Source organism: Clupea harengus, chromosome 12, assembly GCF_900700415.2.
Source record: "Clupea harengus chromosome 12, Ch_v2.0.2, whole genome shotgun sequence".
Classification (NCBI taxonomy): domain Eukaryota; kingdom Metazoa; phylum Chordata; class Actinopteri; order Clupeiformes; family Clupeidae; genus Clupea; species Clupea harengus.
This window is the reverse complement of record NC_045163.1, coordinates 4086877-4114817: the sequence shown is the minus strand read 5'-3', so window position 1 is coordinate 4114817 and position 27941 is coordinate 4086877. Positions and strand designations below refer to the sequence as shown.

Here is a 27941-nt window from a genome sequence, read left to right as displayed (position 1 = left end):
GCAGGCATAAGGTTTCAAGACAATACATTCAATCCACTGACACTGTAAGTATTTGATAGGACTTGATGATTGGAGATGTATTTAATAAAATGACTGAAACTCAGTCATTGACAAATGAAACAGGATGAGTACATTTGAATCTATCTGCATTATGAGGCATCAAAAGCTACATGAAAGACTATCTCAGAAGTTCACGTGAATGCTGAATGTGTTCACACTGCTATAAAGACCCAGTTAGGTCAGAACATGGCATAGTTGGCTCAATAATGACTAAAAATATTTTATAGTGCATGTGTCCCTAGCAGCTGCGTTCTGGTCATGTTAACACTATATCTAGCATTTAAGCTGAATGAGCTGTGAATTAAGATGTGAGAACCTACAACTGTCTTGAGTGGTGAAAACAATCTTCTCCACAACTAATTGTTAACAGGCAGTTGTTGGCTGACACAATTAGACAAAAGATGGGGTTGCATACTTCACAAGCCATCCTTCTTTAAGGTCATTTTCATCTCCACAGAGCACCATAAATGCTTTTGTAATTGAATAACTTGGCCAAGACAATTTATGCTTATTGTATGCTAATCTTATGCACTTACCTTAATTTTTTTAACATTTCATTATTCATGTAGACTGTGGATGACAATTGTTGGTGTTCATATTGAAATATTGAAACATTGGCGCAGAGACTGGCTTTGGAGTCTCTGCTGGCTAAAACAAGGTATTACAAGTTGCAATTTAGCAAACAATTGTGAAATATTGTGCGGTGTATAAACAACATACCTGTAAGATGGTTTCATTTATGATTTATTTGATCATGATACCATTGTGGTCTGACACTATATACAATAATTGTCTTACAATAAGCAACAACAGGTTATTTAAAAAAAAAAAAAAAAAAGCATAGCTGATGGGCTACTGACTGCGGAGGACTGTAGTGACAGGTTTTGAATATATTGGCCAATTGTGCTCAATGAGGACCTAAAAACAACATCATAGGCGACCAATACTTATAATACCAATAATACTAATAATAATGTTATTCTGATACAACAGTAAAAACATATATATATATGATCTGGCTTAGGCCTGCTGGTATTTACCATTTGTAGACTGAATGTTAATTGGTATAGTGGTAGACCATTCTAGCTAATTACTCATTTACAATATGTCCGTGAGATATACTCCAAAGCTTTACAAAAGTTTGTGAACCATGGTTAGCCCAAGCTGATGCTCAAGCTTCTGAATCATGCTTAGCCCAAGCTGATGCACAAGCTTCTGTCATTGGTGGGTGTTTATTTTTCACATGATGGGTTTGGGGGGATACTCTGTGAGACATCATAGAGATACGCCGATTTTCATATGCCGAGTTTAAAGCATAACCATTACTAAACTGACACATTTCATGAAGACAGAAACCTATGGGCTATAAGGGTTTCAAATAGCTCATGCGTCAGAAGGATCCCCGAATCCCACTGCCTAGTGGTTGGTAGGCTGAGGGAGGCTGTGAGTGAGTGGGCAATGAGCATGGGCAAAACATTGCGGAAGCTGCGACGGAGGCACCTGAAAATCGCTCGACCCAGAGTCCATGTCGAGGACTCAAGCGAAAACTGGCCTGTTCTCTGTAGTCTGTTACCGCTTCGTTCTGGATAAGGGAATTTAGCCATAAGATGTCGTTGCGTCACAAAATGAGCTAGTTTGAGAGACTCGCTTCAATTAGGCTACTGCTGCGGGAGAACGCTTACATAAGCTACTGTATCTCGCTCGTCTGCCGGGAAAATGAAGTGCAACCCCAGCTTGCTTCAGGTGCAAGCTGCATCCAACGGGAACCTCTTCTTCTTTTCAGTCTCAAACGTTGACCACCCCGATGCAGCACTTCACTTCGTTACGGTAAGACCTAATTTGAAGATATGTATGTTGTTCTGTTTAATTCAAGCAGTGCTTCCTATTATAACGACATTTTCGCTCTTAGTTACAGTGTATTGAAGTGGTCACGTAGGATGTTACATAAGTTTGTGTAGTCACACATTATCAGCATCGACCAGAATGTTTGTTGCTGTGTTCAACTGAACTAGAAACACAAGAAAATGTGTGTGTTTTATAATAGCTTACAAATGGAGAGTGATTGGGAATTCTGAATCATGTCCTTTATGCAGGATTTCTCGTTCCAGTCTCAACTATCTTTGGATGTCATTAATTAAACCTTGTTTAATGAGTTTGTACTATCTGCCACTGAGCGAAACACTCACCCCCCCACACACACACACACTCTCTCACACACACACTCACACTCACACTCACACACACACACACACACACTCACTCAGAGAGAGAGAGAGAGAGAGAGAAGAGAGAGAATATAGATAATATCCCTAGCCTTGATTTAACCATAACAACTAAATCCACATGGGATCACTAGTGTATAGGTTTCTGCTACAGAATCCATAGGTGGATAGATACTGGTAAACACTAAGATAAAATGTCAGGTGTCTGTATGTATTAAACATAAAGCTACTGCTTCTCCAGGTCCCAGTTTACCACTTCTGACATGGACTATGAGAGACCAAACGTTGAGACCATCAAATGTGTAGTGGTCGGGGACAATGCAGTGGGAAAAACCCGTCTGATCTGTGCCCGAGCCTGCAATGCCACTCTGACTCAGTACCAGCTGCTTGCCACACATGTGCCTACAGTGTGGGCTATTGACCAGTACCGAGTGTGTCAGGAGGTGAGTCTGCCACAGCTGCCAGGCACTGGCATGGATCCCCAGAGATTATTGGTTGTATTTGCCTAATGGCGTTTGGCACAAATAAAATCTCTCTCTCTCTTTCTCTGTAGGTGTTGGAGCGTTCTAGAGATGTCGTGGATGATGTCAGTGTGTCTCTGCGTCTGTGGGACACCTTTGGAGACCATCACAAAGACCGTCGCTTTGCATACGGAAGGTATGGAGTCAATGGCTGCCTTGTTGTCCAAAAAACTGCTCCTGAATTAGCTAAAAAAGTTTACACCTGCAAAGATAGATCTTGAGAGCTCAGTGTAGAGAAGCACTGTGATGTTCTGTATTTGAAACTGCTTTGGGTCTAAATCACTAGCGTATCTATCGACAATCCAATTAGGTGCAGCGCAGTGGTCCATGTAGGGTGGTGGGGGATTATTATTATTATTATTATTATTATTTTATTTGCTGTTTTGCTATTGAAGGTGGACCCTCTCGTGCATTCATTTCACACAGCCTTTAAAGTAACCATTCAATGATAACACTAGAAGTACTTGCAACTGTGAAAGTCTATACCACCCTCCCTGGTGTATAACACTAACGGTTTTGAGTCATAGCCTATTTTTATGTATTGTTATTTGTCCTTGTACTGTTCATGTTTACTGTTTCGCAGTCTTCCCATAGGCCAGCATCTGCCAGTGCTGGTGTTTTTCGCTGGTCCGCAAGGCCGCTCATTGTACATCAAATTTTACATAATTATTTGATGTGATGTCATGCCCCATTCATAGCGTAATGGGTAAGGCAGCGGTTTACCAAACAGGTGCCCCGATGTTGAATCCTGTGCACAGCCATGCACTCAGCCGTAACCTGAGATGATTTCTCTGCATTTTCTCGGGCTTCTGCACAGCATCATTCCCCAGTGTGCAATGGAGAGGGCATGGCATCAGTTTCTTCTGAATCCCCTTCTCTTGATCCATGAGAGAGTTCTCAACAGCCTTTTCCTAGGGGTCCCTCTTTGGGCTGGGTAGTGGACAGTGGTGAGAGCCTGGGCCGATTATCTGTGTGGCTATATGGCATCACCACCAGAAGCTCTTGTGCTTTGCATTTCAGGGATCTGTTTATCAGTGTTCCAGATTGCCTTTTGGTCGCACCTTCTCCAAGTGTGTGGATGCGGCTCTGGAGTCATTAGGCAGAGAGGGCCTGAGAGTTTTGCATTACCTGTATGACTGGCTGCTTGTAGCCAGCTCCCCAGCCGAGGTATTAAGCAGAGAGGGCCATTACCTGTATGACTGGCTGCTTGTAGCCAGCTTTCCAGCCGAGGTATTGTGTCGGCTGTAAAGCGCTTGATCCTCCACATATCAGGATTAAGGGTTGTGATCAACTGGGAGAAGAGTATGGTGGTCCCAGTCCAGATGGCCGCCTACTTAGGGCTGAATCTGGATGTAGTTTCGGGTTGTGCATGCCTCTCCAATGAGTAGCACAAGGCGCTGTGAGCGCTGACACAATGCCCGGATGGTGGGCATGATGGGCATGATGGTGGAGGAGCATGTGGCGGTGGTACATGCTTCCACATGCGTTCCCTGCAAATGTGGTTCCGGCGGTTGAAGCTGGATCCACAGCGTCAGAAGAGTTGCATGATTTCGCTGCCTTGGTCTGTGAGACGGAGTCTGGTTTACTGGTCCAATGTGGCAAATTTACTCCAGGGGGCTCCCCGGGGCTAACCCAATGGCATGGGGTCCCAGTACATAAACATCTTGCAGATGATGGCAGTCTTGAAAGTATTGACCCATGTTCAGGACCACCTGTGGTGGCCTACATCAATGGTCAGGGCTCAAGGCTGCTCTGCTGTCTAGCGGTCAGGGTGCTGAGGTGGAGTCAGGCCCACTTCAGGGCTCTGGTGGCTCAATATGTTCCAAGGGAGAACCTTGGCAGGGAAATGGTGCCCATGTCTTGCACAACAGGTGTGGGCTCGGTTAGGACATCCTGTTGCTGATCTTTTTACCTTGGGCCCTGAAATTATGGACCATGTTTTATGCATTCCCTCCAGTTCCAGGGCCACATCAAGGCTACCATCAAGGTATATGCTGCTGCAATCTCAGAATGTCATGAATGGATGCAGGGTGCGGCAGTTTTTTCAGACCCTCTTTTTTTGCGACGGTAAAGGGTGCTTTTCAGAGCGGGTTACAGTGCCACAATGTGACCTCTCTGTGGTTCTTAACAGCCTTTGTGCAGTGCCTTTTGAGCTGTTGGAGGAAGTCTCTGTGCGCCTCTTGGCCTTAAAGGGCTTTACATCCTCCGCCTCATGTATCTGCAGAGGATGGCAGATTGAACCTTCTTTGTCTAGTGAGGGCTTTGACCAAAAACGTGCATTATGTATAAATACAAATAGCTGGATCACATGTTTGTTGTAAGATTCTTAGGTGTCAACATGAATCAGTTGAATGAATCTCTACAATTTCTGTCAAGAATCAAAATAGTAATAGAATTTCAAAAAGGTTGTGGCCTACAACCCTGTTTTGTACTGAAGTGATTTGCTCTTTACTTCTCCTCACTGTAGGTCAGATGAAGTGATTTGCTCTTTACCTCTCCTCACTGTAGGTCAGATGTGGTGGTCCTGTGCTTCTCCATAGCAAACCCGAACTCCCTCTTTCATGTCAAAACCATGTGGTACCCAGAAATCAAGCACTTCTGCCCTCGCGCTCCTGTTATTTTGGTGGGGTGCCAACTGGACTTGCGCTACGCAGACATAGAGGCAGTGAATAGAGCTCGGCGGCCTCTTGCCAGGTGAGATACTTTTTATAATAATTAGTGATTCCTTTTTTATTTTATTGATAACATCATTGATAGAATGCATCAATATGTTGCTCATATTTGTGCTGCATAGTTGTGGTCAGCAAATCCACATTAGTATTAATATATGTTAATCAAATATGTCAATATTAATGTTAATCAAATATGTCACCATATATGACTGTTGTAGACCAATCAAATCAAACGAGATCCTTGCGCCAGAAAAGGGGCGTGAGGTGGCCAAAGAGTTGGGGGTGCCGTACTACGAGACCAGTGTGGTGGCCCAGTTCGGTGTGAAGGATGTGTTTGACAATGCCATCCGTTCAGCGCTTATCACGCGGCGCCACCTGCAGTTCTGGAAGTCGCATCTACGCAACGTGCAGAGGCCCCTCCTGCAAGCACCCTTCCTTCCCCCCAAACCGCCGCCGCCCCTCATCACTGTTCCTGCGCCCCCCTCCACTCCGGATGAACACCCTGCCCGCCTGTTGGAAGACCCGCTGTGCGCAGACGTGGTGTTGGTCTTGCAAGAACACCAGCGTATATTCGCCCATAAGGTGTACCTGGCCACGGCTTCATCCAAGTTCTACGACCTGTTCTTGGCAGACATACGGGCCGAGGGGGAGGCTGTGCAGCAGCCAGCGGGGCGGGAGCCCCCAGCGCGGGCTGCCAGCTTTGATGCGTGTGAGAGTGGAGAGGAGGGAGGCCGTGTGGCCCTCAGGGCCTGCATCAGTGACGGGACCCTGATCGGAGGAGACTCGGATAGAGACCAGGAGGCAGGACACTTAGGCCGGTTGCCATCATCCTGGGGGCGGGCCTTTGTTGGCATCCAGAGGGAGATGGTGGATGATCCCATCACTCACATGGCTCGGCCAATGACTGTAGTGTGCATGGACCCGTCGGTGCTGGCCGGCCCGTTCCGTGTGGTTCTGCGCTACCTGTACACAGGCCAGTTGGATGAACATGAACGAGAACTCATGCACATCGCACACATCGCTGAGCTGCTGGAGGTGTTTGACCTGCGCATGATGGTGGCCAACATTCTCAATAATGAGGCCTTCATGAACCAAGAAATAACCAAGGCTTTCCACGTAAGACGGACTAATCGGGTGAGGGAGTGCCTGGCCAAAGGGACCTTTTCAGGTGATTAATAATCTTCATGACTAATAATGGCTCAATTTAAGATATCTGCAGTGATGTTTTGACTAAAACAATATTAAGACCACATACCTTAAATGTACCATGATACCTACAATTCTAGATATATCTGGATGAATCTAATGGCAGATATATGTATACAGAGAATGAAGTTCCATGCACATCTACTCAAAATTGCATTGCATTGTAATCGCATTAAAACACAATGAAGGATAATACTCAATTCAAATTACATTGTGAATGTCTTGAATTTCATTCTGACTAGTCACAGGTGTGTAGTGTCATTAAAAGCTAAAATGGCTAGCCAATTGTCTGATTTCCGGCTCAGTAAACAGGAGACAAAAAAAGCAGGAGGTTAGGGAAACACAAAGAATTTGCTTTAAGAGCTGACTGACTGCTGCTGGTTGCACTGTCTGTGTTGCAGACGTGGTGTTCAAGCTGGATGACGGTACCGTTCAAGCACACAAACCACTGCTGATATCCAGCTGTGACTGGATGGCAGCGATGTTTGGGGGTCCTTTTGTGGAGAGCTGCACCAAGGAGGTGGGTGGTGACTGAAGCGCTATTATTCACAACAAGACACGCACAGAAATGTTTAGTTCTCATTAAAATGCAGAGCCAACAGCACACTGAACACCACAGCAGGTTCTTATTGCATATTAATATGTTGATGGCAAAGTAGACCTTTTCCTGAAGAACTAAATGATGTGTCTATCTGACCATGGCTGGGTCTGCATGCATGATTTTGTTCTGCTGCGGTCGGTATGGGAGGGAATTTCATAGTAAATCAGCAGCAAAGTGGTGGCTCAGGCTCATGTTGTTATGGAAGCCACATTGAGTGCAGGGTGCAATTTGTGGTCTGTAATAAAATGCTGCATGAGTGCATTTTATTGGAGGATATCGAAAGTGTCAGTGAAGCACATGTTGCACGTGAGCTGTAAAAGAATAGTACGAGCTGTAACCACGGGCTGGACGGGGCATAGGTAAACGGTTTTATACACGTTATGTGAAACGGCATCACAGTGTTTGCATCACAATGAAGAAGTGCATGTCAGTGTTTCGTGCCTCCTGTACCTGTAGGTGCTCTTCCCCAACACCACGCGCAGCAGCATGCAGGCGGTGCTGGAGTACCTGTACACCGGACGCTTCTGTTCCAGGCCTGACCTGGACGCCATGGAGCTCATCGTCCTGGCCAACCGCCTCTGCTTGCCTCACCTGGTGGCCCTCACAGGTAAACCCCACAGCATAAGCACATTTCACCCTGCTACGCGCCGCATAGCACCACATCACCAATACAATACATTTGAGCTCACTATGACCCTGTTCAGAGAAACAGTTACTACGATAAAATATTAGGATGTTAGTCATTGTATGGCTTCTAGCCCAGAAACCAGTTCAATGTTTAATGTGATCGTGATTGTTATGAAAGCGATCTGAGCACTGTTGTTGGCTAATGCTATTAGATATTGTATTGTGCCAAGTATCAGCTTGAAGAGTTCCAATGAGAAGGGACTGAGATGTATAATGAATGTCCCCACAGAACTCTACACAGTGACTGTCCTGAAAGAGTCTGCCTCCACTGGAACGGACATTGATGGAGACGTGCTGCTCTACCTGGAGATGGCCCAGGTAAGAGGATTATCTTTCCCTCCGCTCTCTGCTTCTCTCCCCCCCCCCCCTGGGGTATCCAATGTCACAGGTCCGGTGCTTTAATTCCTGTTTGGTGAACTCTCCAGGCGGAGAAGGAGGAGGAGGAGGGGGGCAGGGGGGTCTCTTTGGGCTAGTGCAGCGCTCGCTCTTGTGACGGCTCATGTGGTTTAATTTGTCACGCCTCGCTGCCAGTGCTGACTCATGCCCCCGTTGACTCAGCTGTGGCCAAGGGATAATCAGATGCAGGGAAGGAAATGCGTACGCAAAGAGGACTGGAACACAAAAATGTTTAATTCATTTGTTTCGTTTTGCAACCGGTGGGATGCCTTCCCTCAGGATGTTTTCAAGGATTTTTTTTTGGAACTGGTTTTAATAGATTGCCGTTTGTTTTCGAGTTTAATGAAAGGAAGGGTCTGAGTTCCTTTTCATTGGGTTTTTATGATTCGTTCTCAAAGCTGCTATAAATCTGGAAAACCAAACCATTTGTTTTCATCACGGGAAAGTAATCCCATATGCTGAGGGTCAAGTCAGACCATGGTAGCATCTCCCTAAAGGAGAACAGCCGGTGATTTCACCCATTCACTACCTGTTGTCCCCAGTTCCATTGTGCCTACCAGCTGACCGATTGGTGCCTTCACCACATCTGCACCAACTACAACAACGTCTGCCGCAAGTTCCCCCGTGACATTAGGGCCAAGTCAGCAGGTACAGACACACAATGACATGCCTGAAACAAGAACAACCCTAAAAGCACTCCTCTTCTATTGAGCAGTATTAAAAAGAGCCTGATGATATAGTTGTGTGTGTGTGTTTGTGTGTTTAGAAAACCTGGACTACTTCGAAAAGCATCGCTGGCCTCCAGTTTGGTACCTAAAGGAGGATGACCACTATCAGAGGGCTCGGAAAGAGCGTGAAAAAGAGGATTATCTGTACCTGAGACGGCAGGGTAAACGCAAGTGGGTTCTCTGGAACCTGCCCTCCTCTCCAACAAACCCATCTTCATCCTCCTCCTCTGCCTCGCCATCCAGCTCCTCAGCCATAATCTGAACTCCTGCTGTAGTTGCCAAAACATTCTGACCAGTGACAAAGATGGAGGAGGGTGTAAGTACATGCAGTCCAGGCACTGCCATCTTCTGTCCCAAAGCCCCATGTAAAGTGCTGTATGTCTACCACAGCTCTTCTCTTAAGGCCCAGTCGATGTCTTCTGCAATTCATACTGAAATGCTGGTCTGCCAGATGAGATGTGTGAGTTTTATTAGGGGAGGGTCAGTTTGACCTTACTCTTGCTCTTTTGAGAATTCAATTTGAGTCCCGAGAACATTGCTGCATCTCATCCTTGGTATCTCAAATGAGATTAGGGATTATGTGTTATACCTTACACCATTGATATTCCTTTCATGAAACTCATCGAAGCTCTCATGTAACAGAAGTAGCCTAGTATAATGATTGATTTTTCAAGCCATTCCCCTGTACATCCGAAAGTGGAAAAACAGACATACCCATGGATCTGAATACTGAAAGGTGCAACAATGAATTTGTAAGTGGAGCTAACCCGCAAAAACACGCTTCTTGAAAACGGCTTGAACAGAAACACTCAGCCTGGTACAATATAGTTTGCAGGTAGAAAAACCTATATGAGTGGTCAGTTTCTGAACAGTGGAAGCAGTGGCAACACATATTGCTTTACACTTTGATAGCAGATGTCTAATAAATCTAATAGAGGTATTGTTATTTTTCATAATGTAATTTCACTCCGATCACTTTTAAGTGACGAAATGTCACTCGCTGACATTCTCATCTCCAGTGAAGTATAGAGGGGCATTAAGTCTGATGAAAATTCCTCAGCTGCAGACGACCCAAAACTGTGGTATTTGTCCAGCCTGTCTAACCTGTGATACACTGTATCAGTGGGGTGGGGATCCTCCATGCTTCTCTCTGCGGGCAGAGGTAAAGCTACTATTTCTTCCCTTTAGTTTTAGTCTTACACTGCCATTCAAAGATTATCCTTAACTATACTATACTTAGACAAATAAGCACTTAATAATCCCGGGGTCTTTGTGCTGCCTAGGAGTGACCATTGACTACATTCCTTCTGGATTACTCTCTACAATTTGGTACATATATTCTAAATTGATGTCACGGTGGTACGTTAATCACTTTGATAAGTGTATAGGTGGACTACAGCCAGTTTGAGGAGAATTGCTTCATTGTAATAAATCTATACATTCCTGTGTAACTGCTGTACTTTACGTCTCTGAGTGTACTTTAAATTATTGTATGGACTGCTGTCTCCTGTTGAGCACTGCACAAAAGTGAATATTGAGTGTTGAATGTGTACTTTGTAGACTGAGCAGAAGCAGAGTGAAATGCATGCTGCATATCTTGAGGTGTTTTCCTCTTTTTGTTCTGCCAAACCTTACCAACATGTTGGGTGAAAAATGATTACTTTGTATATATTAGTAATGTAATCATGTTGTAGTGGCATTTGTGTCAGACGTATCAGACATACCCGTCAAGACATCTGCATGGAAATATTTTCAGATCTGTGTCTATATGATATATAAAATCTTTGTGTATAAAATCAGAACCTTGTTTTCCTTTAATAAGCCGCCTTATAAACCGATATCCTCATTAGTTGGATGGGATGGTACACATGAACAGGGTTATGGACAACTTCGTTTACAGGCAACATAAAGTTTAACAGCCATTCAAAATTGTGTAAAGAGGTCTGTTCAATCCAATGATTTCAACTGCTCTGAACCAGACATACAGGGCGTGATTCTTTGGCTTTACATTCATGGCACAGAGCTGCTTATCCTTTGCTGAATGTGCAACACACATTTGTTTCATTCCTGTGGTCTTTACCTTTACAGAGAAAGTGACAGCATTCCATATGTCATTCCTGAGGTTAAGTTAACCACCACACTGACATCTCTTGGGTAGGGCTGAGTATGGCTATACGATATGTACCATGATACTGGGTTAAGATTCAATATATTGCAATATATATTGCGATACTGCAAGTAAGGTGATGTATTGTGATTTCTAAAATAGAATTTTAGGTAAACTGTCATAGTGTAAAGAACACACCACCATATGCTTAAATTCTGAGTAAAAAATGTTTTTATGCAATCAGACCAGTGGGACCTGCATTTGCATTCATCACAGGCTCTGTAACATCCAATCATCACTTTTTGTGCATCTGAGAAAAGGAATTAACATTGGCCTATAGCAGTAAAAAATAGTGGAAGAGTAGACTGGATGAAGATACACTGCTATCTAGCAGTTGGGGGTTTAAACACAGCACAAAATGAACCACTGTCTGCTAAGACATTTTGCATGTAAACTATTAATTAAAAACAGATAAACAGTGTTTGAGAATCAATACAGTATCACAAAACATAATATTGCGATACTCAAGTGTATCAATATTTTCTTACACCCCTACTCTTGAGTAGCTGCACACATAAGCAAACAGTTCTGGACTATTACTAATTCAAAAACAATTACCACTTAATTAGCTATGTATGTACCCCTAAGCCCTGGCAATGATGTACACCCAAGGTATAACGCTAGGTATAGCACCATATAACTTATACTGTCAGTTTTATTTGTTGTTAGGCATAAAGTGTGAGAAATTACATAAACCAGAAGGACCATAAGCCGGTTGTCTTAGTTGCTGTCCTAACCTGTAACTGCATGCAGCCGCTGTCTTCAAGCTGAATTCTGATCGTTAAGACCATCCTATTCTGCCAGTTCTATCTAAAGCCATAACACCTACAGGGTTCGGAAACCAAATAGAAAATTGTAGGCAAAGCATGAACGGTGAACCTGTCGAGCAGAGATATGTACAACACTGTTGAACAGTATTCGACACCAACTATCACAAACATTTCACCTGAAACAACACATGGAAACATTTGTACCTTCTACCAAGCCACACGATTGCTCTTTTAGTACAGTCCACAAAATCAAAGTGACCATACTGAATGGCAGCTGTATTCAACATTCCATGACCAAACAGCCTTGCCTCTCTGATACACATATCTTTACATTACTGTGTGCGAATGCACTAGCATGTGTTGTCAGCGTGTTGTTCAGAGACAATGAGTCTGAATGTCTGAGCGCTGTTTCAGCCATTACACACCCTGCTTCAGTTCATTCAGAATTCCACATCCCAGCCAGACTCCTCATCAGGTGGAGGGTCCTCTTGGTCATCTGGGAAACAGTCAAAGTTACTGGTGTCCAGAGGGCCATCAACCTGTGAGGGAGTGACCGTACAACACAGGGTGTGTTACATTTACAAGAAATAATCAACAAAATGTACAAGACACACACAACATAAATCACACCATAACTGACAATGCTGGCTGTTGGGAATAAATTGACAAACATTATCCACAAAACTAACAAGATACACAAACCCCGTGGAATCATGCCACTTCAGTGTGTTCAGTTATGTAATGTGATGAAACGCATTCCTGACACCCTGGTTTTACTCCAGGCATACTCCTATTCAATCAAATGGATGCAGTGAAGTGCACTGATGTTGCGTAACCATGTCTTACAGTGGGTACAACAGGGGCAGTAAGGGTGCCTTTGCGGATACCATCCCAGTTGAAGCCTTCAAACCATCTGGAAAATCATCAGATTTATAATTAGTGAATAAAGACTACGTGTAAAATGCGTTTTTAATTGGAATGCTTAAGATTCTTGGATAAACTGGTCAGCAGGTCTTCCTACTTGTGCTTTTGAATGTCCTTCGCCCCGTTCTTTTGATTCCCAAGCCTCTCTGATGGATTATCTCTGCCAAGGAAGGAAAACAAAATAAAGATTACTCACACAGCTTACACAAATCAAGTCAATGTGTGGATGAGTGTGCGTGTGTCTGCGTGTCTGTTCATTTTCAATACCTGCAGAGTTTTTTGATTAAATTAGCTGCACTTTTGGTGATTTTCTTTGGAAACTCCACCATATCAATCCCTCTGAGGATAATGTTGTAGGTCTTCATGGGGTCCGGGCCAGAGAAAGGTGGGCTTTACAGTGTACCAGACAAGAGAAGGTCAGATGAGGACAAGCTCAGACGCATAGAAGAAACATTTCACTCTCATACTGTTACATGGTGAAAACACTGCGCTGATTTCTATGCTCAGCCATCATTTGACTCTATTCTTCACACAAATCTCACACCTTATTCCACATCTTGAGGCTCAAATATTTCAAGGCAGGTCCTTTTCAGCTTATCAGTAAAGATCACTTGGAGTGAAACAATGTTGTGAAGCTTAAGTGATCAACCCACTCACCTCCCGCTGAGGAGCTCAAAGATGAGGATGCCCAGGGACCAGCAGTCTGCAGACGCATCGTGGCCTTTGTTCAAGATGATCTCAGGAGCCACATACTCAGGGGTCCCACAGAAAGTCCAAGTCTTTTTCCCGAATCCCACTTTTTTGGCAAAGCCAAAGTCGACCTTAAGTAGCATATGACAGTGGCTTTAATCAAATCAAAAAGTAGATGGGTTGTAGGATTAACCACACAGATGTTGCAAGATTTTTCTCTCATGATTTAAGTTCGACAACTGCAAATTATGTATTTGCTTGGAGAATCTGAATAGTGTGGCCACTACACTGTACACTTATGCTGGGTGTCTGAAGTCCCTTTTAAGGCAGGAATGTTGCGCCTTTATTCTGCCTCGCCGTTCTGTATAAAAGATACAAACACGGAATGGGGGGGGGGGGGGTTGTTGTTGTTCCGCCTATAAGCCAGGAGTGGAGGTAGTCACAGGGCCGGATCGGCATGGTGGGATAGGAGTGTGATGCAGCCTAGCAGCTAACCAAAACGAAGCAAGACTACTATGTTGTCAGAACTCAAGAATCTGACATGATAAGCATAAACATGTTGTACATCATGCACACCACCTTTGCTTGAGTCTGAATAGATCACAGTTCACCCATCATTGTTTTTGACAGTAATAGGTAGGCTAGTTTATTTCCAACGCAGGTGTTTTGGCACATTTCAAGACAACATTTCCCAGACCTGATTTGAATATAAACACAATAATGTGGTGATGACTCATCAGGGGCTTTTCCCTCTATCTGCTGGGTATCAATAATTATACACATTTTTATTGTTCATTTTGACACACTGCCTCTCCATGCATCTTCTTACACATTAAAAAAAGGTTTTTATCCTTTAAAATAGTCAAGGCTCAGTTAGGCTATGTTAGGTTTTTCGCCATATTGATAACAATGTTAAATTGATTAACGCGCCTCACTGAAGCCGGGGATATTCTCTGAGTTTCTGAGTCAGAGCTCTGACTTCAATTGGTGTTCTAGCTCGAGTTTGTATCTGAGTTTCAAGTGGTCTTGAATGCAGCATTAAAGGCGCTATCTACTACCGGAATGCTGTCTAAAAACACACACTTAATGCTGGCTTTATTTGGTTTGGTGTAAACAAGCAAAAGTTAGCATACTGAGGGGTCTTATACGACAATATAGCGGGACCTCTGTTTAAAAGGGGCTTCACACAGACACTGAACCTTAGCCCCAGAAGTAGCATTTGAAAGGGATATTATGTCCTGCTACTTCAAGCCAGAAAGAAACTGAAGAGCTCAATGCTGTGGTTTAGCCTGTGTCCATTCCCCAGTGTAAAGCACAGCATGACTGAGGACTGAGCACTGGTTGAACAGTGGAAGAACCATGTATAAAAGTCTATAAAAAGGGTCTGTCTGTTTACCAGCTTGGCATATCCATGGTTATCCAGGATGATATTTTCTGGTTTCAAGTCCCTGTATATGATCCCTCGACAATGAAGAAAACCGAGAGCTTCTACCACACAGGCTGTGTAGAACCGTGTGGTGCCATCATCAAACGATCCCCTAAACAACAACAACAACAGAAGAATAGAACATAATACAATACAACAATGATAATACAAGCTCCAATGGGAGGGCATGGCAGATGCCCTACAGCTAATTGGTGAACACTGGAGATGGAAACAAACACAGGCTTATACCTATCTCTCAGGAGTGTCACAGGAAACAAACACAGGCTTATACCTATCTCTCAGGAGTGTCACAGGAAACAAACACAGGCTTATACCTATCTCTCAGGAGTGTCACAGGAAACAAACACAGGCTTATACCTATCTCTCAGGAGTGTCCATGGAAACAAACACAGGCTTATACCTATCTCTCAGGAGTGTCCATGGAAACAAACACAGGCTTATACCTATCTCTCAGCAGCGTCCACAACTCCCCACCCAGACAGGCCTCAAGTAACATGTACAGGTATTTGGCATCTCGGAAGGTGCGATAAAGTCTGTAATGATGAAAACCACACACACACACACACGCACACACACACACATACAAACACACATATTTGTATTTATCTCTGGGCTTGTCAAAACGTATGACGGAATTTGAATATGCCATAATAGATTGCTGGAGCTTAGGCATGTTCATGTGGTTTTCTTTAAATTTTTTTAGAAGGAAACAAACAAACAAACAACTGCTACTCTTAGCTGCACCTTAACGTCATGCAATGCTACACCCTCTTGCAAAAACATCAGTGTTTTTTTCATCAGTTTCTTTTTTCCTGGAGAACACCCCCCCCCCCCCCCCCCCCCCCCTCCCTTACTCACCTGACAATGAAAGGACTGTGTGACTCCATCATGATCCGTCTCTCTGACAGGATGTGGCCCTGCTGGCTGGTGTCGAGGATGTGTCTCTTCTTCATAGTCTTCATCCCAAATGAGCGACTGGTGTCATTCTTCAGCTGCACCTACACATGGCCCCAACACGCACAAGGCAGTTTATTCAGATAAACATCAGCTTCTGTCTGCAGCAAAACAAGAATTCATACAACATCGTTGAAGGTCATGAGTATCAAATGTGATTGTACCAGATCCACACGACTGAAGCCACCCACTCCCAGTGTGCAGATGATACGGAAGTCACTGAGGGACACAAGGGAGAAAAATGCAGCCTCTTCCTCCACCCTGCAGAAACAGAGATTTAACAACTTGATTCAGATTTATATTCCCACTGAAAAACACTACAAACCACAGATTAGCCTTAACAAGACAGACAAACAGACAGACAGACAGACAGACATCATCAGATGGCCTATGTGTGAGGCCTAAAATGTTGGACCAGCCAACATTTACAAACTGTCAGGAATTTGCTATTTTCTCTTTTTGAAAATCACTCTTGAACTCAATGAACTCTTATGACCTTGCATGACATAAGCCTGAGGCAGTAAAGATGTCAAATAATGTTTTATTATTTATACATGGCTTAAATCTGTCTGAGGAAAAACCTGAAGGAAAACACATGAACGCATTAAAGATACTTTCAGTGCAAGAGCTATTGGAACATCCAATAGAACATCTTGTTCTGTTTGGACCAGACGGAAAACTTACTTTGCCTTGACCTCATCACTCTCATACACTTTATTGCCAACATTTTCCAGTCCCCCAATCAGTTGTTTGAAGGATCTGTTTGAAAGACACAAAGATGAGGATATGTCTATATGTATAGGTATAGGTATACTGTATGTATATGTGTATGTGTATGTGTATGTGTATGTGTATGTGTATATGTATGTGTATGTGTATATGCTTATGACAGAGGAATTAAGCTTTTGTGGTTTGCATGTAAATGTCCTAGATTTCCTCACTCTCTATCGACAACAAGACAAGTGACATCTCCAACAGCTGTCACGCTTGCAGTGCGTACATCTTCCCTAGAAACAATATATAACATACATTAAGTTCAGATCTGCATCAAAACATTTTACCAATGCTAAAAATACAAATCATGTTAGCAGTGCAGTGACCCTTCATTCTTATTTACCACTGATATGTTTAGGCATTCCTTATTCAAAATGGTAACCACATATATTTGAAAAATAACACAATTGGTCATTCTGGCCGGTCCTGCCACTGCCTTCATTAATTGTATTTCCTTGTGAAAATATCAGATGAAACATTTGGAGAGACAGAAAGTTTTGCATTTTTCAAACAGTTCCAGTTTCAGCTTTTGTTCTCAGTACTTCAAACCACAACACACAAAACTTTTTTTTAATGTTTTCATCAAAAATATTGCAATTGTTCTCCTACCCCTGCAAGGCCTGTTCTCCAAACCAGTCTCCTCTGGAGAGTGTGGTCAGGAACACTGGCTCCTCACTGGGACCTTTCTGTTGAGTGACCTTCACCTGAGAACGGCAGTGGCACGATGAAAAGATCAGCGTGTGTTGATTCAGTTGCATGATGGATGATGCTGGTAAGCAGTTCCGTTATTTTCCCCTTTTGCAGTGATTATCTACATGACACAATGGCTGTTTTGTGTCTGCACCAAATCTACGGAAGAGTTCTACAGACTCATTCTGTGGTCTGGAAACAGTCTTTTTCAACATTTGGTCATTGCATTCACAAACACTAACCATCACAATAGCAATAGTCTAATACAAATGGCCTCTTTCTATTGGATGGCTTGGCCATGAATATGTGTGGTGCAGCGTCTTTTAGAGGTCTTTTGAGGATATCTCTCCTTCATCAAGACACAGCAAGGGAGGCTTAGTTTATTGATTTCATAATAACATGTGACCATGTCCAACAAAATGACGTCCAGACCGTTCTGTTCTGTCCCCTCTCACCTGGCCATTGCTGATAATAAAGAATGTGTCGCCGGTGGCTCCCTCTCGGATGATGTAATCTCCGTCGCTGTAGTGTGTCTGAGGAAGAGGGTGAAAGAGATGCTCTCAGAAGCTGACTCACTCGGAGCAAGGCCACATAAAAGCAGATGTAGAAAGGAAACCAGATCAAAAGGATGAATAAAAGACATCGGTTTGTTATCAACTGCTGTTGTGCGTTTCACGGAGAAGGTTCATTTCTGACAACAATGTTATTATAGAATCAGAATTGGATCAGTATTGTTTGTGAAGAAATGACATAGACTGGGAAAATGATATAGATAGCCGTAGAGAAACCGCAAAACTTGCAACAGGCTGCCCCTTTTGCAATCTCAACCCTTCGGGGCACACTCCAAATCATCCTGATCAATGAAAACCATGCATATCAGGACAGCCATTACTTTCTACTATTGCTCGACCTTCCCTTAAGCAAAGAAATATTCTGTGTTCTTTCTCCCCGTTTTGTAATACATTTAAAAATAAGGACCGGCTGACATCGACGGACATTGCCACTCTGTGTCTTATTGGAACACAAGTACAAGCGAATCAGATGGGAAGGCAACAAGCCCATTCAGATGGTGGCATCTGAGAATAAGCAGTTGGGTTGAGTGTTAAGTTTTGCACTTCAGCATCACTTAGAACCAAAGAAATACAGGCAGTCTCAATATTTTTTAATAGACCTTATATATCACAAAAATGCAATAAATACCTCCTCCAGGACATCAGCTACTTTACTCAAAACATCCTCAGTCAAAGTCTTGAAGGAAGGCACGCTGCACATATAGAGTGGATAACAGTTAAGCTTTAAGTGTGCAAAATAGTTCATCTGTGTGCAGACAATGTCAGAAGAGCTGGAGGACAGTCTGGGTCTACTGCACACCGTCCTACCTGCGCAGGAACTCCATGTACTGAGAGTGCTTCATCAGGCCTGTCCTCATCATAATAGTCTGGAAGCCCTGCCGGTCAATGGCCCATAGCTTGATATCAGTGAGTGCTAGAAAGGATCAAAATGCAAAGAAAGAAAGAAAGCGAGAAAAAGGAAAAAAAGAAAGAAAAACAGAAGGAAAGAACAAAAAACAGCAAGCATGTTAGTACGTACGGACACAGTCGCATGTTGATCTTCCACACAGTGAAATACCCACATTATGTTGAAGGAGGTATACATACTGTGGTTCATGTCACACATGACAGGTCACCGAACCATGGTTTCATTCATAACCACAACTCTATTTCCCTATCTTTGTAGGCCTCAAATGCACTACATGACTATATTTGTGTACCGGTGGATTGTCTGGCCAAATGAAGTGACATTAAGTAATTGATCAGTTGGGCCAAAGGCCTCAGAGGGCAGTAGGGCTGGGTTTAGAAACGTATAAACCAATCAGAGGGCAGTCGGGCTGGGTTTAGAAACGTATAAACCAATCAGAGGGCAGTCGGGCTGGGTTTAGAAACGTATAAACCAATCAGAGGGCAGTCGGGCTGGGTTTAGACACTTATAAACCAATCAGAGGGCAGTCGGGCTGGGTTTAGAAACTTATAAACCAATCAGAGGGCAGTCGGGCTGGGTTTAGAAACATATAAACCAATGCCACAGGTGGGGTTCCATGGTAAACTGTAGAAATCTCCTCTACAAGTGTGTACTCGTAAGTAAGTATGTAGGGACACAGCTAGAGGTCATCTTCATACCTCTTCCTCTGCTCTCACGTTGGTCACCTAGTTCTCATGGACAAAAGGTAAAAAGATCAAAGAGGCAGATCTTCAGGACCTCATTCTTTGCCACATATTTGCAGGAGGACAAGGCTCAGAGAGCACACATGTTTAAGCTGAATGCCATAGTGGCCTGGAGACACACAGCACAGTAAGACAGAATTATAGGGCAGGAGCGTGTTGTAAAAGGGTGCTCTCATCAAGTCAACTGATGATGTTATTCTGTACTCTGTACCTATTGAGAGCCACAATAGGAAAGAGGCCTCAGTTTTACTGCACACATTGATTACAGGAGATGGTTCTTATTCGGTTTTCAAAATAGACAATTACTGGAAAGCTCCAAATTGAATTGAAGACAGAAAAATTCAATCACACACAAAGCTCCAATAAGGGCTGTCAGATAAATGGAAACTGATTTAAAAAAAAAGAAAGAGTAAGAGAGAGGCAAAGAGAGAAAAGTAAAGAAAAATAGTGAGGATAACAGAGCACAACAGAGCGAGTTATTTAATTTCAGTTTCACTGGAAGGGCTATTAAATCTCTAGAGCTCGCTATTCTCCCTTCTAACCAGCAGCTGACCCTGAGCTTCAAGTAGCCTGTGCCCAGCTGCAGTCATGTCTGCACAAGGCCATGGTGGAGAGAGAATGAAGAAGAGAGAGACAAAGAATGTTTTGGCAAAAGATAGTGAGCAGTTTCATCAAGATCAAGCAGAGGAGGAAAGGACTTGCAGACACAGCTAGATAGAAATAAACTGAAATGGAAAGAAAAACTATGATAACTTGTTTTTGTTTTCTGCAAGAAAGACTACTAAGATATTTTTGTAGGATTCTTTGATAGATGTAATTGGTGTCTTTTTTTTATTTTATGCCTTTCATCAGATAAGACAGTAGAGAGAGACAGGAAGCGAGCTGGAGAGAGATCGGGAGAGGGATTGGGAAATGACGCGAGTCGGACTTGGACCGGGTCCCCATGGGCATTCAGACCCATTCATGGTACAGGGATGCTGCTGCTTGCGCCACAGCTCCCCCCCCAAATTATTACATTATTTAACTAAATATTTACAGTCAATCAATTTACACATCAAATTTTACCATGAAGCATTTGATTTATGAAGAAGACTGTTGCATATTAATTAGTATCTTCCAGGAAATCCAATACATATATTTCACCCTGAAGACAGGCTCTTTTCTCCCTGATCCATATTACAAAGAGACATGGAAGCATCCAGGGTCTCATATGATCATACTGTATTAAGAATTTCACTTTGCAACTCTTTTATTACTCTTATCATTATTGAGATGAGCTCAACCTTCAAATAAATATTGAGGCTGGCATAAGCATCTACCATAACACGGGTGAAAATGTCCCTCCATCATACATAACACCACCATGATTATCCAGTAAGTGTGATGGTGTCTGTGGCACTGCTAAATGTGGTGACAGAGTGGAGAGTGGGGATGTGTTTGTGCATCTGTGAATGTGCGTAAGGGAGAGAGTCTGTGCAGAGACGTGTGAGTAGAAATGAGGATATGCTGCAGGACAGCCAGAAAGAGGGAGAGCAGAAGAGAAAATACATGTATGTTGTTTCCTATGATGTTATGTTGCCATGCTACTGCTGCAAGCAACACAGCTGACCAATATTGCATCGTCTGTGCATGCATCTTTGCAGATGAGATTTAGCATGTTCTGGCCTGTGCCGTGTTCCTACCCGTAACTGTGGCCGTGCGTGTGCAGTTGTACAGGATGGCCAGCTCCCCAAACACCTTCCCCGGCTCAATGGTGCACAGTCTCTGGCCTCCTTTGGTCACCTCCACCTCCCCCTCTGTCAAAAGGCAACAGCACAAACACTTAACATTATGCAAAACAATACACAGCCCACAAACAAACAAAAAAACAAAAACAATATTCCATAACAATACCAAAGCATTAGAGTGAAGCATCCTGCCTGTGGGGATGAAATATGTGAGCGGCAGAATGAACAAGTGTGGGTGGTGATTGTGTAATACTTAATTGCAAGTCTGTTTCTCACCAACCAATAGAGCTAAAAAACAGAATATGACTGAACCATGTCTGTCTTTCACATCATCTCTGTCACAAATGGTGGGGCAAAGCATATCTCGCAGAATCTGCGGCGGAGACTGTGAAGAAAAATTCTCCTGCATCCAGTGTGTATACCCATTCTCAGATAAGTGTTTGAACAGGGCAGATTCAGTGTGTCAGATTCCTTATGCACAAGTGCACCCCGTTAATTCTGAATCTTCAAGTGGAAGTGTGTGACTGTCAACCAGGCACAAAAAAGGGATTAAGTGGGCTTAGTCATCACACCGAGATGAGACGTCAGGAGCAGATGACACCAGCTGTTCGTGACCCAACTAACGTTCAAACAGGCAGCAAGGTAACGAGATGAGCCCTGAGCTCCATGCCAATCAAGACCCTCAGATATGACAATGAGTCTATCATGCAGCAAGACACATGTCAATCATGAGGCAAGAGGTAGAACTAATCCACACATCTAAACAGAGCAACAATCAAGAATATCCTTGAAAAGAAAAATGCTAATTCAGACAATGTTATATCACTTGTTCAAGCTCTACAGAGCTGATTGAGTTTTTTTGTTTGTCTCCAGCAAACAAGCTGATGCTACTTAAATAAATGACATTTGCTGATACTAGCAGTTGTTAAAAGAGAATGAGAAAAATGGCTCCATCTATTTATGCTGTAAATCCATCTTGGGTCATGCAGTCCCAGATGCCCTTGTTGAAAGTTTGACTTTAAAAATGGTAATATTGTCCTACATTCAGTGTACATGTGGAATGAGGGTAAACGAGACACCAATTATAATGGGAGGGAATGGGTTGATTGCTAGAAATATTCACAAGCCTCATCTTTAATATGCACCCAACTCCCTTTCGCTCACCTTCAAGCACATAAACAAGGGAACCGTCGTCTCCTTCCTGAATGACACAGCACCCTTGGGATACGGTCGTCGGATGCATGCAGTCCATGATGGTGAGGATCTGGCTCTGCTCCAAGTGCTTCATGAAATCGTTTTCCAGTAGAGCTCCTTGAATTAACTCACGGGACCTGCAAGAAGAAGAAAAAAAGAGCCATTATAACAATCCTCTCCTCAGCATCAATAAAGTGGGATTACATGTGAAGTGAATGGCATGGGATCACCCCTTCATGAACTGGTCTATATTGTCAATGTGTGCATATGGAGTGCAATTATCTCTTCACGTGTACTAATGATATTACTCTTTGCTCTTGCTGTAGTTGGTGAGGGTGACATGGGTGAGCTGAGTGGGATCCAGGGCCGTGGGCTCTGCAGATATGGCCTGCCGCTTGATGCGCTGAGGCTCATCTGGGGGGGCTGGGGGCACCGCTCCACCTGTGGAGGGCATGACATTTTCATACATCTCCAAAACAGACACTGCAATATATATCATGAAATGGTTACAGCAAGGTGTTACTTTCATGACGTCAAAAGCCTTCTCACCTGAGGGGTCTAGTGGCCCCGAGGAGGATGAGTGGCTGGAAGCAGAGCGGTGGCGGTCCAGCTCTCCCTGGAGTTGCCCGATGAGGTCATCCTTAGTGTCTAGCTCCAGCTCCAGCTCATCTATGAGGGCGTCACGCTGTCTCAGCTCCTCAATCTTCATCTGCAGGGCAAACTGTAGATCTCTCAGGGTTCCCATGCTCCTGACACACACACACACACACACACACACACACACACACACAGAGAGAGAGAGAGAGAGAGAGAGAGAGAGAGAGAGAGAGAATGTCATCAGAAGCAAGAAAACCAATAGATACAGCTACACTGTGGTACTTAATTAGATGATTATTAGCACATAACAGTGACCAATGAAAGTAAATGTAAAAAAAACTAAATCATTATTGGTAAGGAAACTGACACAATTGCAAATAACCTAATCACACATCAATTAGAGCACTGGCATACTGTTCTTTAACTAAGTCAAATGCAGACACTAAGCTCAAAACTCGTTCGATTAGTAAGAAACTGCCATCAGCCCAATTCGCAACATTAGCAGATAAAGGGTCGCACATTAAAAGATCGCAAATGACACTAAGCAGTCATACTCTTACCTGAGTTGCTGCACGGTCGTCGAGTATTCGAAGGACGTCGTTTCTCCCACTCTTCGCTTTCAGTATGAGACAACGACAAAGAGAGAGACGACGAGGAACGCGTGAAACTGAACTGTGCAACTAAACAAAGATTTTAGATTATAAACTGTCTGTTGAAAACTTCTCCTGAAGAAGTGAACGGACCCTCCTTTGCCGTCCGCTCTGGGTGCTTGGGCATGCATGTCGCTCGCAGTAGACTATCACCAGCAGCAGCTTGTACCGCATTCTCGCAGCGCCACAGAGGAAAGAGCTGCAAGTCGACTCCACCTGTCACTACCCACTGTCACTCGCATTCTTGCTCCAGTTTTCAGCGAGCTCAGTCTAAACGCCGTCGAAAATACTAGAAAGGCGGTATCTGTCGAATATTCAATTCGGTAACCAGCTCTCACGTTCATCCTTCATTTGTGGCCAGTTTTGTAGCTTACTTTTTGGCCTTGGGCTATATTTCATCCCAGATTCAGATCTATCCAGAGATGAGAAAACTCTCTGGCCCATTTAACCGATTGTACATTTTAAGTAAACTTATTTTCTATTAGGGTTACACAAAAAGTCGTATGGCGCAGTTTTAAACCTCTCACACTAAAAGCAGAACATCACAAGAATGCTAAACTACAAGCACATTCTCTGCCTTACACTCCTTTTCACATTCAACCTCAGACATTGAACCGTTGCAGAGCCCTCGAAGGCACTACCATTTATAGTACCAAGGGAGTTCGAAAGGAGGACATTGGTTGTGATGTTGATGAATTGCAGTGAGAAGACCCACATAGAAGGCTGGATACTGTTGCAGTGTATTTTCATGTATCATTTTCAAAAGGTATTCTTTTTACCATCTAGTTTTGACGAAATGTATTTCAGTTTTATGTAATGTTTTTTTTCTTCAGAAAACTATTTTTTGTATATTATAGCCTACATGTAGCGCTGACAATGCAAAAGGTGTGCTGTTCCACTTTGGCCCTCCCTGCTTTGGCAAACTAAACAAACATTGATTTGTATTTAAGTATAGTATTTATGTGTTTGTATTGCATTTAAAGAACTCTGAAGTGCAGTGTAATATTGAAATTGCAAAAAGTGTAAGACCAACGTGTTTCAGGGTTATCATAATAGTGTGCAATTGCTCATGGAAAAAGTCTAATGTGCGTAGTATGTTTGCAGTATGATGCAACATTTTGATTTTGAAAAGTTTTAAGTGTATATGGTTTTGTGTTTTGTGTGTGAAGTTTATAAAAAAATTATAAAAATCTATTTTCTTTACGCCATTACTGCCTTTCAAGACCAAGGAATGCCAAATGAGCCACTGGTTTCCAGAGGTGTCCATCGATATGTATGAAAGCTGTAGGAAGCTGACGAAATCAATGTTTTTAGTGTTACATAAACTTTAAGTAGCCTATATGTGCTTCAAAAATAAACTAGGATGCTTACTTGCAAAAACAATGTCAAATATCCAATCTGAAATAGAGCAAATATAGGCTCTGGCTCCTCTCCAAGAAATTGTATGGCACCACGAGCAATAAACTGTTCCTCATTGACGTACCATCGACTTTGGGATGTAGGGTACACAAAACTAGCCAAATAGAATAATTGTCAGGTAAACCAACATAATCAAATTGTAATCACAGCCTTGACTAGACGGCACCTTTGAAGCACTGCTCTGTTATCTTGATAACTCAAGTGTCTGAACGAATAGGGTTCCATCCCTTGTTCCATATCACAGCTGAGTTTCTCCAGTACAAAAATCAATTCCTTTTGCATGGAGAATGAATGATTCTGAATCAGTAAAATCAACAAATTCAACAGTTCTGTGCATCCTTACTGGAAAATGATGGTAATGATTTACAGTTCACAAAGACACTTGCCAGCAGTAGCTGGTTGGTTTCCATTCATTTTCCCAGTACTTCACCTTATTCAGATTCAAAAGGCAGAACATCATGGTAGGCAGAGGCAGTGAGAGCATGGGCATGTACAATTAACAGTCTATTTCTCCTTTCTACAAATCCATAGACAACTCTGCACCACACATAAACATACTATATTGGTGGGTTTAAACCTGAATTTGAGTCCCATAGTGTTGAATGACTTGCAGATGATTGCTTACTCTGTTGAGTAAGTCTGTGTGCTTAGTGTGCTCATCGCTGGGTGCTGAAGGTGCAGTCTGGGGTCCAGAGGGTCTCTATCAGGACTTAGTTGTCTGACCTCTTCGGATGGATGATTTACTGCTTGTCATTCATGGTATTACTGTCTAAGTTAGTTTTTGTTGGTGCACTTCATATTTGAGGTTTGGTTGGTCATAATGTGGCAGACCAGTAGGCAAAGAATTTAGGCTATTACAGGGAAATGAAATGGATTGGATCAGGGATTGGTTAAATCACAAAAACACAGGTAGGCAAACACATTTTTACACTAGTGTGAATCTAAAATTTTTTACTAATGTGAATCCGTACTCTAAAATTCAAGAAGAATCATGGCTTGCCAATGATAGTAAAAAACCAGTAGGTGGCGATATGAGCTTAAAGTCAATATCCGCCAATATGTTAAAGAAGAAGAAGAAAATGGCGGAAGATGTGTCTGGGAATAACCATGCTCAGCAAATGTTGGGATTGTATCTTTTTAAAGTAGCTAAGACATTGTGTAAATAGCTACCGTTTTTTATTTGAACTCCAATGTCACTCGTAACCTTAATGTTTACCTTTTACATAAACTCTTGTCAGATGCAATGCTAGCTGAATATAGGATACATTGAGTGTCTCATTTGAGGTGTTTCCAGGTCTTGAGAAAACCGTAGGTAATTAAAACGTTATTGGGTGCCTTGACTTGCCTTCAGTAACTTGGACGTCCCCTTCCCCTCTGAACGCGAGGCTTCCATCGCTCTGAATTCTCTGTCACCGGATCGTGAGCCAAGAAAAGGAGGAATTACCAAGGAACTTGTGGCAGTGGGCAACGTGTTATCAGTGTGAGTCATCTGTTTCACATTCTTTTTTTAACCTTATCTTGTTTGTAGCCAATGTTACTGTATTGTTTTCCTCACGTTTTGAACCATGGTCTACATTTTTATGGCCATGTTTATCTTTTCTAGGCGATGGACCGCAGATGAGGCTCGCGTTCTACGCGTCTCAGTTGGATCTTTCCTGGATCATCTGGCCTTGGTATTGGAAACTATGGAGGCGTTTGGACCCCCGATATCCTAGTAAGCCTGTGAGAGGAGAAAGTACCGAAAGGCAGTAGACCGCTGGCACGCGAATGCCAGAGGAAGTTGATCAGGCGCTGCTGGTCAGATGTCGTTTTCTGCACGAACAATGCAGCCTTGCAGATATGCTCACGGTTGTGCCCAGCAACATTAAATATGTGATGGCCTATTTGACTGTATCTGGTGGTCCCTAAATGGATCTGGACTTACAAATGTGATAAAAAAAAAGTGTTTACTGTCATAAAATGTCATATACATTCTCAGTTTAAAAATGTGAAACAAGCAATTTGTCATATTGTTTTTCAAGAGTATTTCACCATTAACAATTGATGCCTCAAGGGCACTTTATAGAACGTCTGAGGCTGGCCTAGTAAAGTGACAGAAAGAGGGGAAGGGGGACTGGAGGGAAAGCAGGGAGAGAGTCAAAAGCAAGCAGATAAGTTCATACATTTATCAGTCGGGGAAAACATATTGGCATACATAATGTGGCAAACAGTTCTGTGCCACTTCATTCGAATTAAACAGTAATAAAGATTTAAGAGAGCTGGCTATTAGGACCAGTGGCTCAGTGTTGCATCCCTGCAGTAAGTATCACCCAGGAGGTGGAGGGTTAGGATCCTCCAGTCTTAGATCTGTGCACTGCCCAAGGGGATGGTGTTTCCTTAGAACCCTTTCATTTAATTTACAGTGTTTGTATGGCCGATGTTTGTGTGAGGAAAGTGTGGCTTATTGATATAGTGCAATCAATCACAAGATGTTAGATTGCTGTGTTCATAGTTGTCTGAAGGAATGAATAGGTTGATGGCTGGTTACTAACAGAACAAGAGATTGACCGTACACATTTTTCATGTGCTTAAAGTAGCTCTGACTAAAGTTAGTGTGAGTCTAGCAGCATCAAAGGGGGAAATG

The 27941-nt window shown here is 43.0% G+C and overlaps 3 protein-coding genes across 3 annotated transcripts; 2 read left to right on the top strand and 1 right to left on the bottom strand.

Annotated features, from left to right (window-relative positions):
• The first annotated feature begins 1282 nt into the window (after positions 1-1282).
• rhobtb2b (Rho related BTB domain containing 2b) lies at positions 1283-10892 on the top strand. Its single transcript, XM_012814684.3, has 10 exons — positions 1283-1887; positions 2524-2725; positions 2836-2939; positions 5312-5497; positions 5694-6643; positions 7083-7201; positions 7739-7889; positions 8199-8287; positions 8908-9013; positions 9132-10892. Exons 1-10 carry the CDS (start codon positions 1865-1867, stop codon positions 9353-9355), a joined length of 2154 nt encoding a protein of 717 aa, XP_012670138.2. The 5' UTR covers positions 1283-1864; the 3' UTR covers positions 9356-10892.
• Positions 10893-11408: 516 nt separating this feature from the next.
• LOC105888796 (cGMP-dependent protein kinase 1-like) lies at positions 11409-24622 on the bottom strand. Its single transcript, XM_031577255.1, has 20 exons — positions 23810-24622; positions 23202-23401; positions 22961-23093; positions 22623-22789; positions 21414-21527; positions 18889-18994; positions 18710-18773; positions 17965-18042; positions 17429-17523; positions 16987-17052; positions 16730-16804; positions 16210-16306; positions 15950-16089; positions 15535-15624; positions 15041-15182; positions 13612-13775; positions 13222-13344; positions 13052-13114; positions 12877-12943; positions 11409-12569 (listed from the first exon to the last, which is right to left on the bottom strand). The coding sequence occupies exons 2-20, from the start codon at positions 23395-23397 to the stop codon at positions 12471-12473; spliced, it is 2079 nt and encodes a 692-aa protein (XP_031433115.1). The 5' UTR covers positions 23398-23401; positions 23810-24622; the 3' UTR covers positions 11409-12470.
• A 1718-nt stretch (positions 24623-26340) lies between these two features.
• LOC105888817 (EKC/KEOPS complex subunit LAGE3) lies at positions 26341-27311 on the top strand. The gene is made up of 3 exons (XM_012814562.2): positions 26341-26447; positions 26670-26798; positions 26922-27311. Exons 1-3 carry the CDS (start codon positions 26350-26352, stop codon positions 27031-27033), a joined length of 339 nt encoding a protein of 112 aa, XP_012670016.2. The 5' UTR covers positions 26341-26349; the 3' UTR covers positions 27034-27311.
• The last annotated feature ends 630 nt before the right edge of the window (positions 27312-27941 follow it).

Excerpts from the sequence above, each read along its gene's own strand:
- LOC105888796 (XM_031577255.1), bottom strand. The coding sequence starts at position 23,397 with ATGGGAACCCTGAGAGATCTACAGTTTGCCCTGCAGATGAAGATTGAG. Across the intron at positions 22,790-22,960 it reads AACTACAGCAAGAGCAAAGA|GTCCCGTGAGTTAATTCAAG; the intron begins GTAATATCATTA and ends TTCTTCTTGCAG. Across the intron at positions 16,805-16,986 it reads TGTCTTGTTGTCGATAGAGA|ATCCTTCAAACAACTGATTG; the intron begins GTGAGGAAATCT and ends TCTTTCAAACAG.
- LOC105888817 (XM_012814562.2), top strand. The coding sequence starts at position 26,350 with ATGAGCTTAAAGTCAATATCCGCCAATATGTTAAAGAAGAAGAAGAAA. Across the intron at positions 26,448-26,669 it reads GCTCAGCAAATGTTGGGATT|TAACTTGGACGTCCCCTTCC; the intron begins GTATCTTTTTAA and ends ACTTGCCTTCAG. Across the intron at positions 26,799-26,921 it reads GTGGGCAACGTGTTATCAGT|GCGATGGACCGCAGATGAGG; the intron begins GTGAGTCATCTG and ends TATCTTTTCTAG.
- rhobtb2b (XM_012814684.3), top strand. The coding sequence starts at position 1,865 with ATGCAGCACTTCACTTCGTTACG. Across the intron at positions 5,498-5,693 it reads GCTCGGCGGCCTCTTGCCAG|ACCAATCAAATCAAACGAGA; the intron begins GTGAGATACTTT and ends TGACTGTTGTAG. Across the intron at positions 7,890-8,198 it reads TCACCTGGTGGCCCTCACAG|AACTCTACACAGTGACTGTC; the intron begins GTAAACCCCACA and ends ATGTCCCCACAG.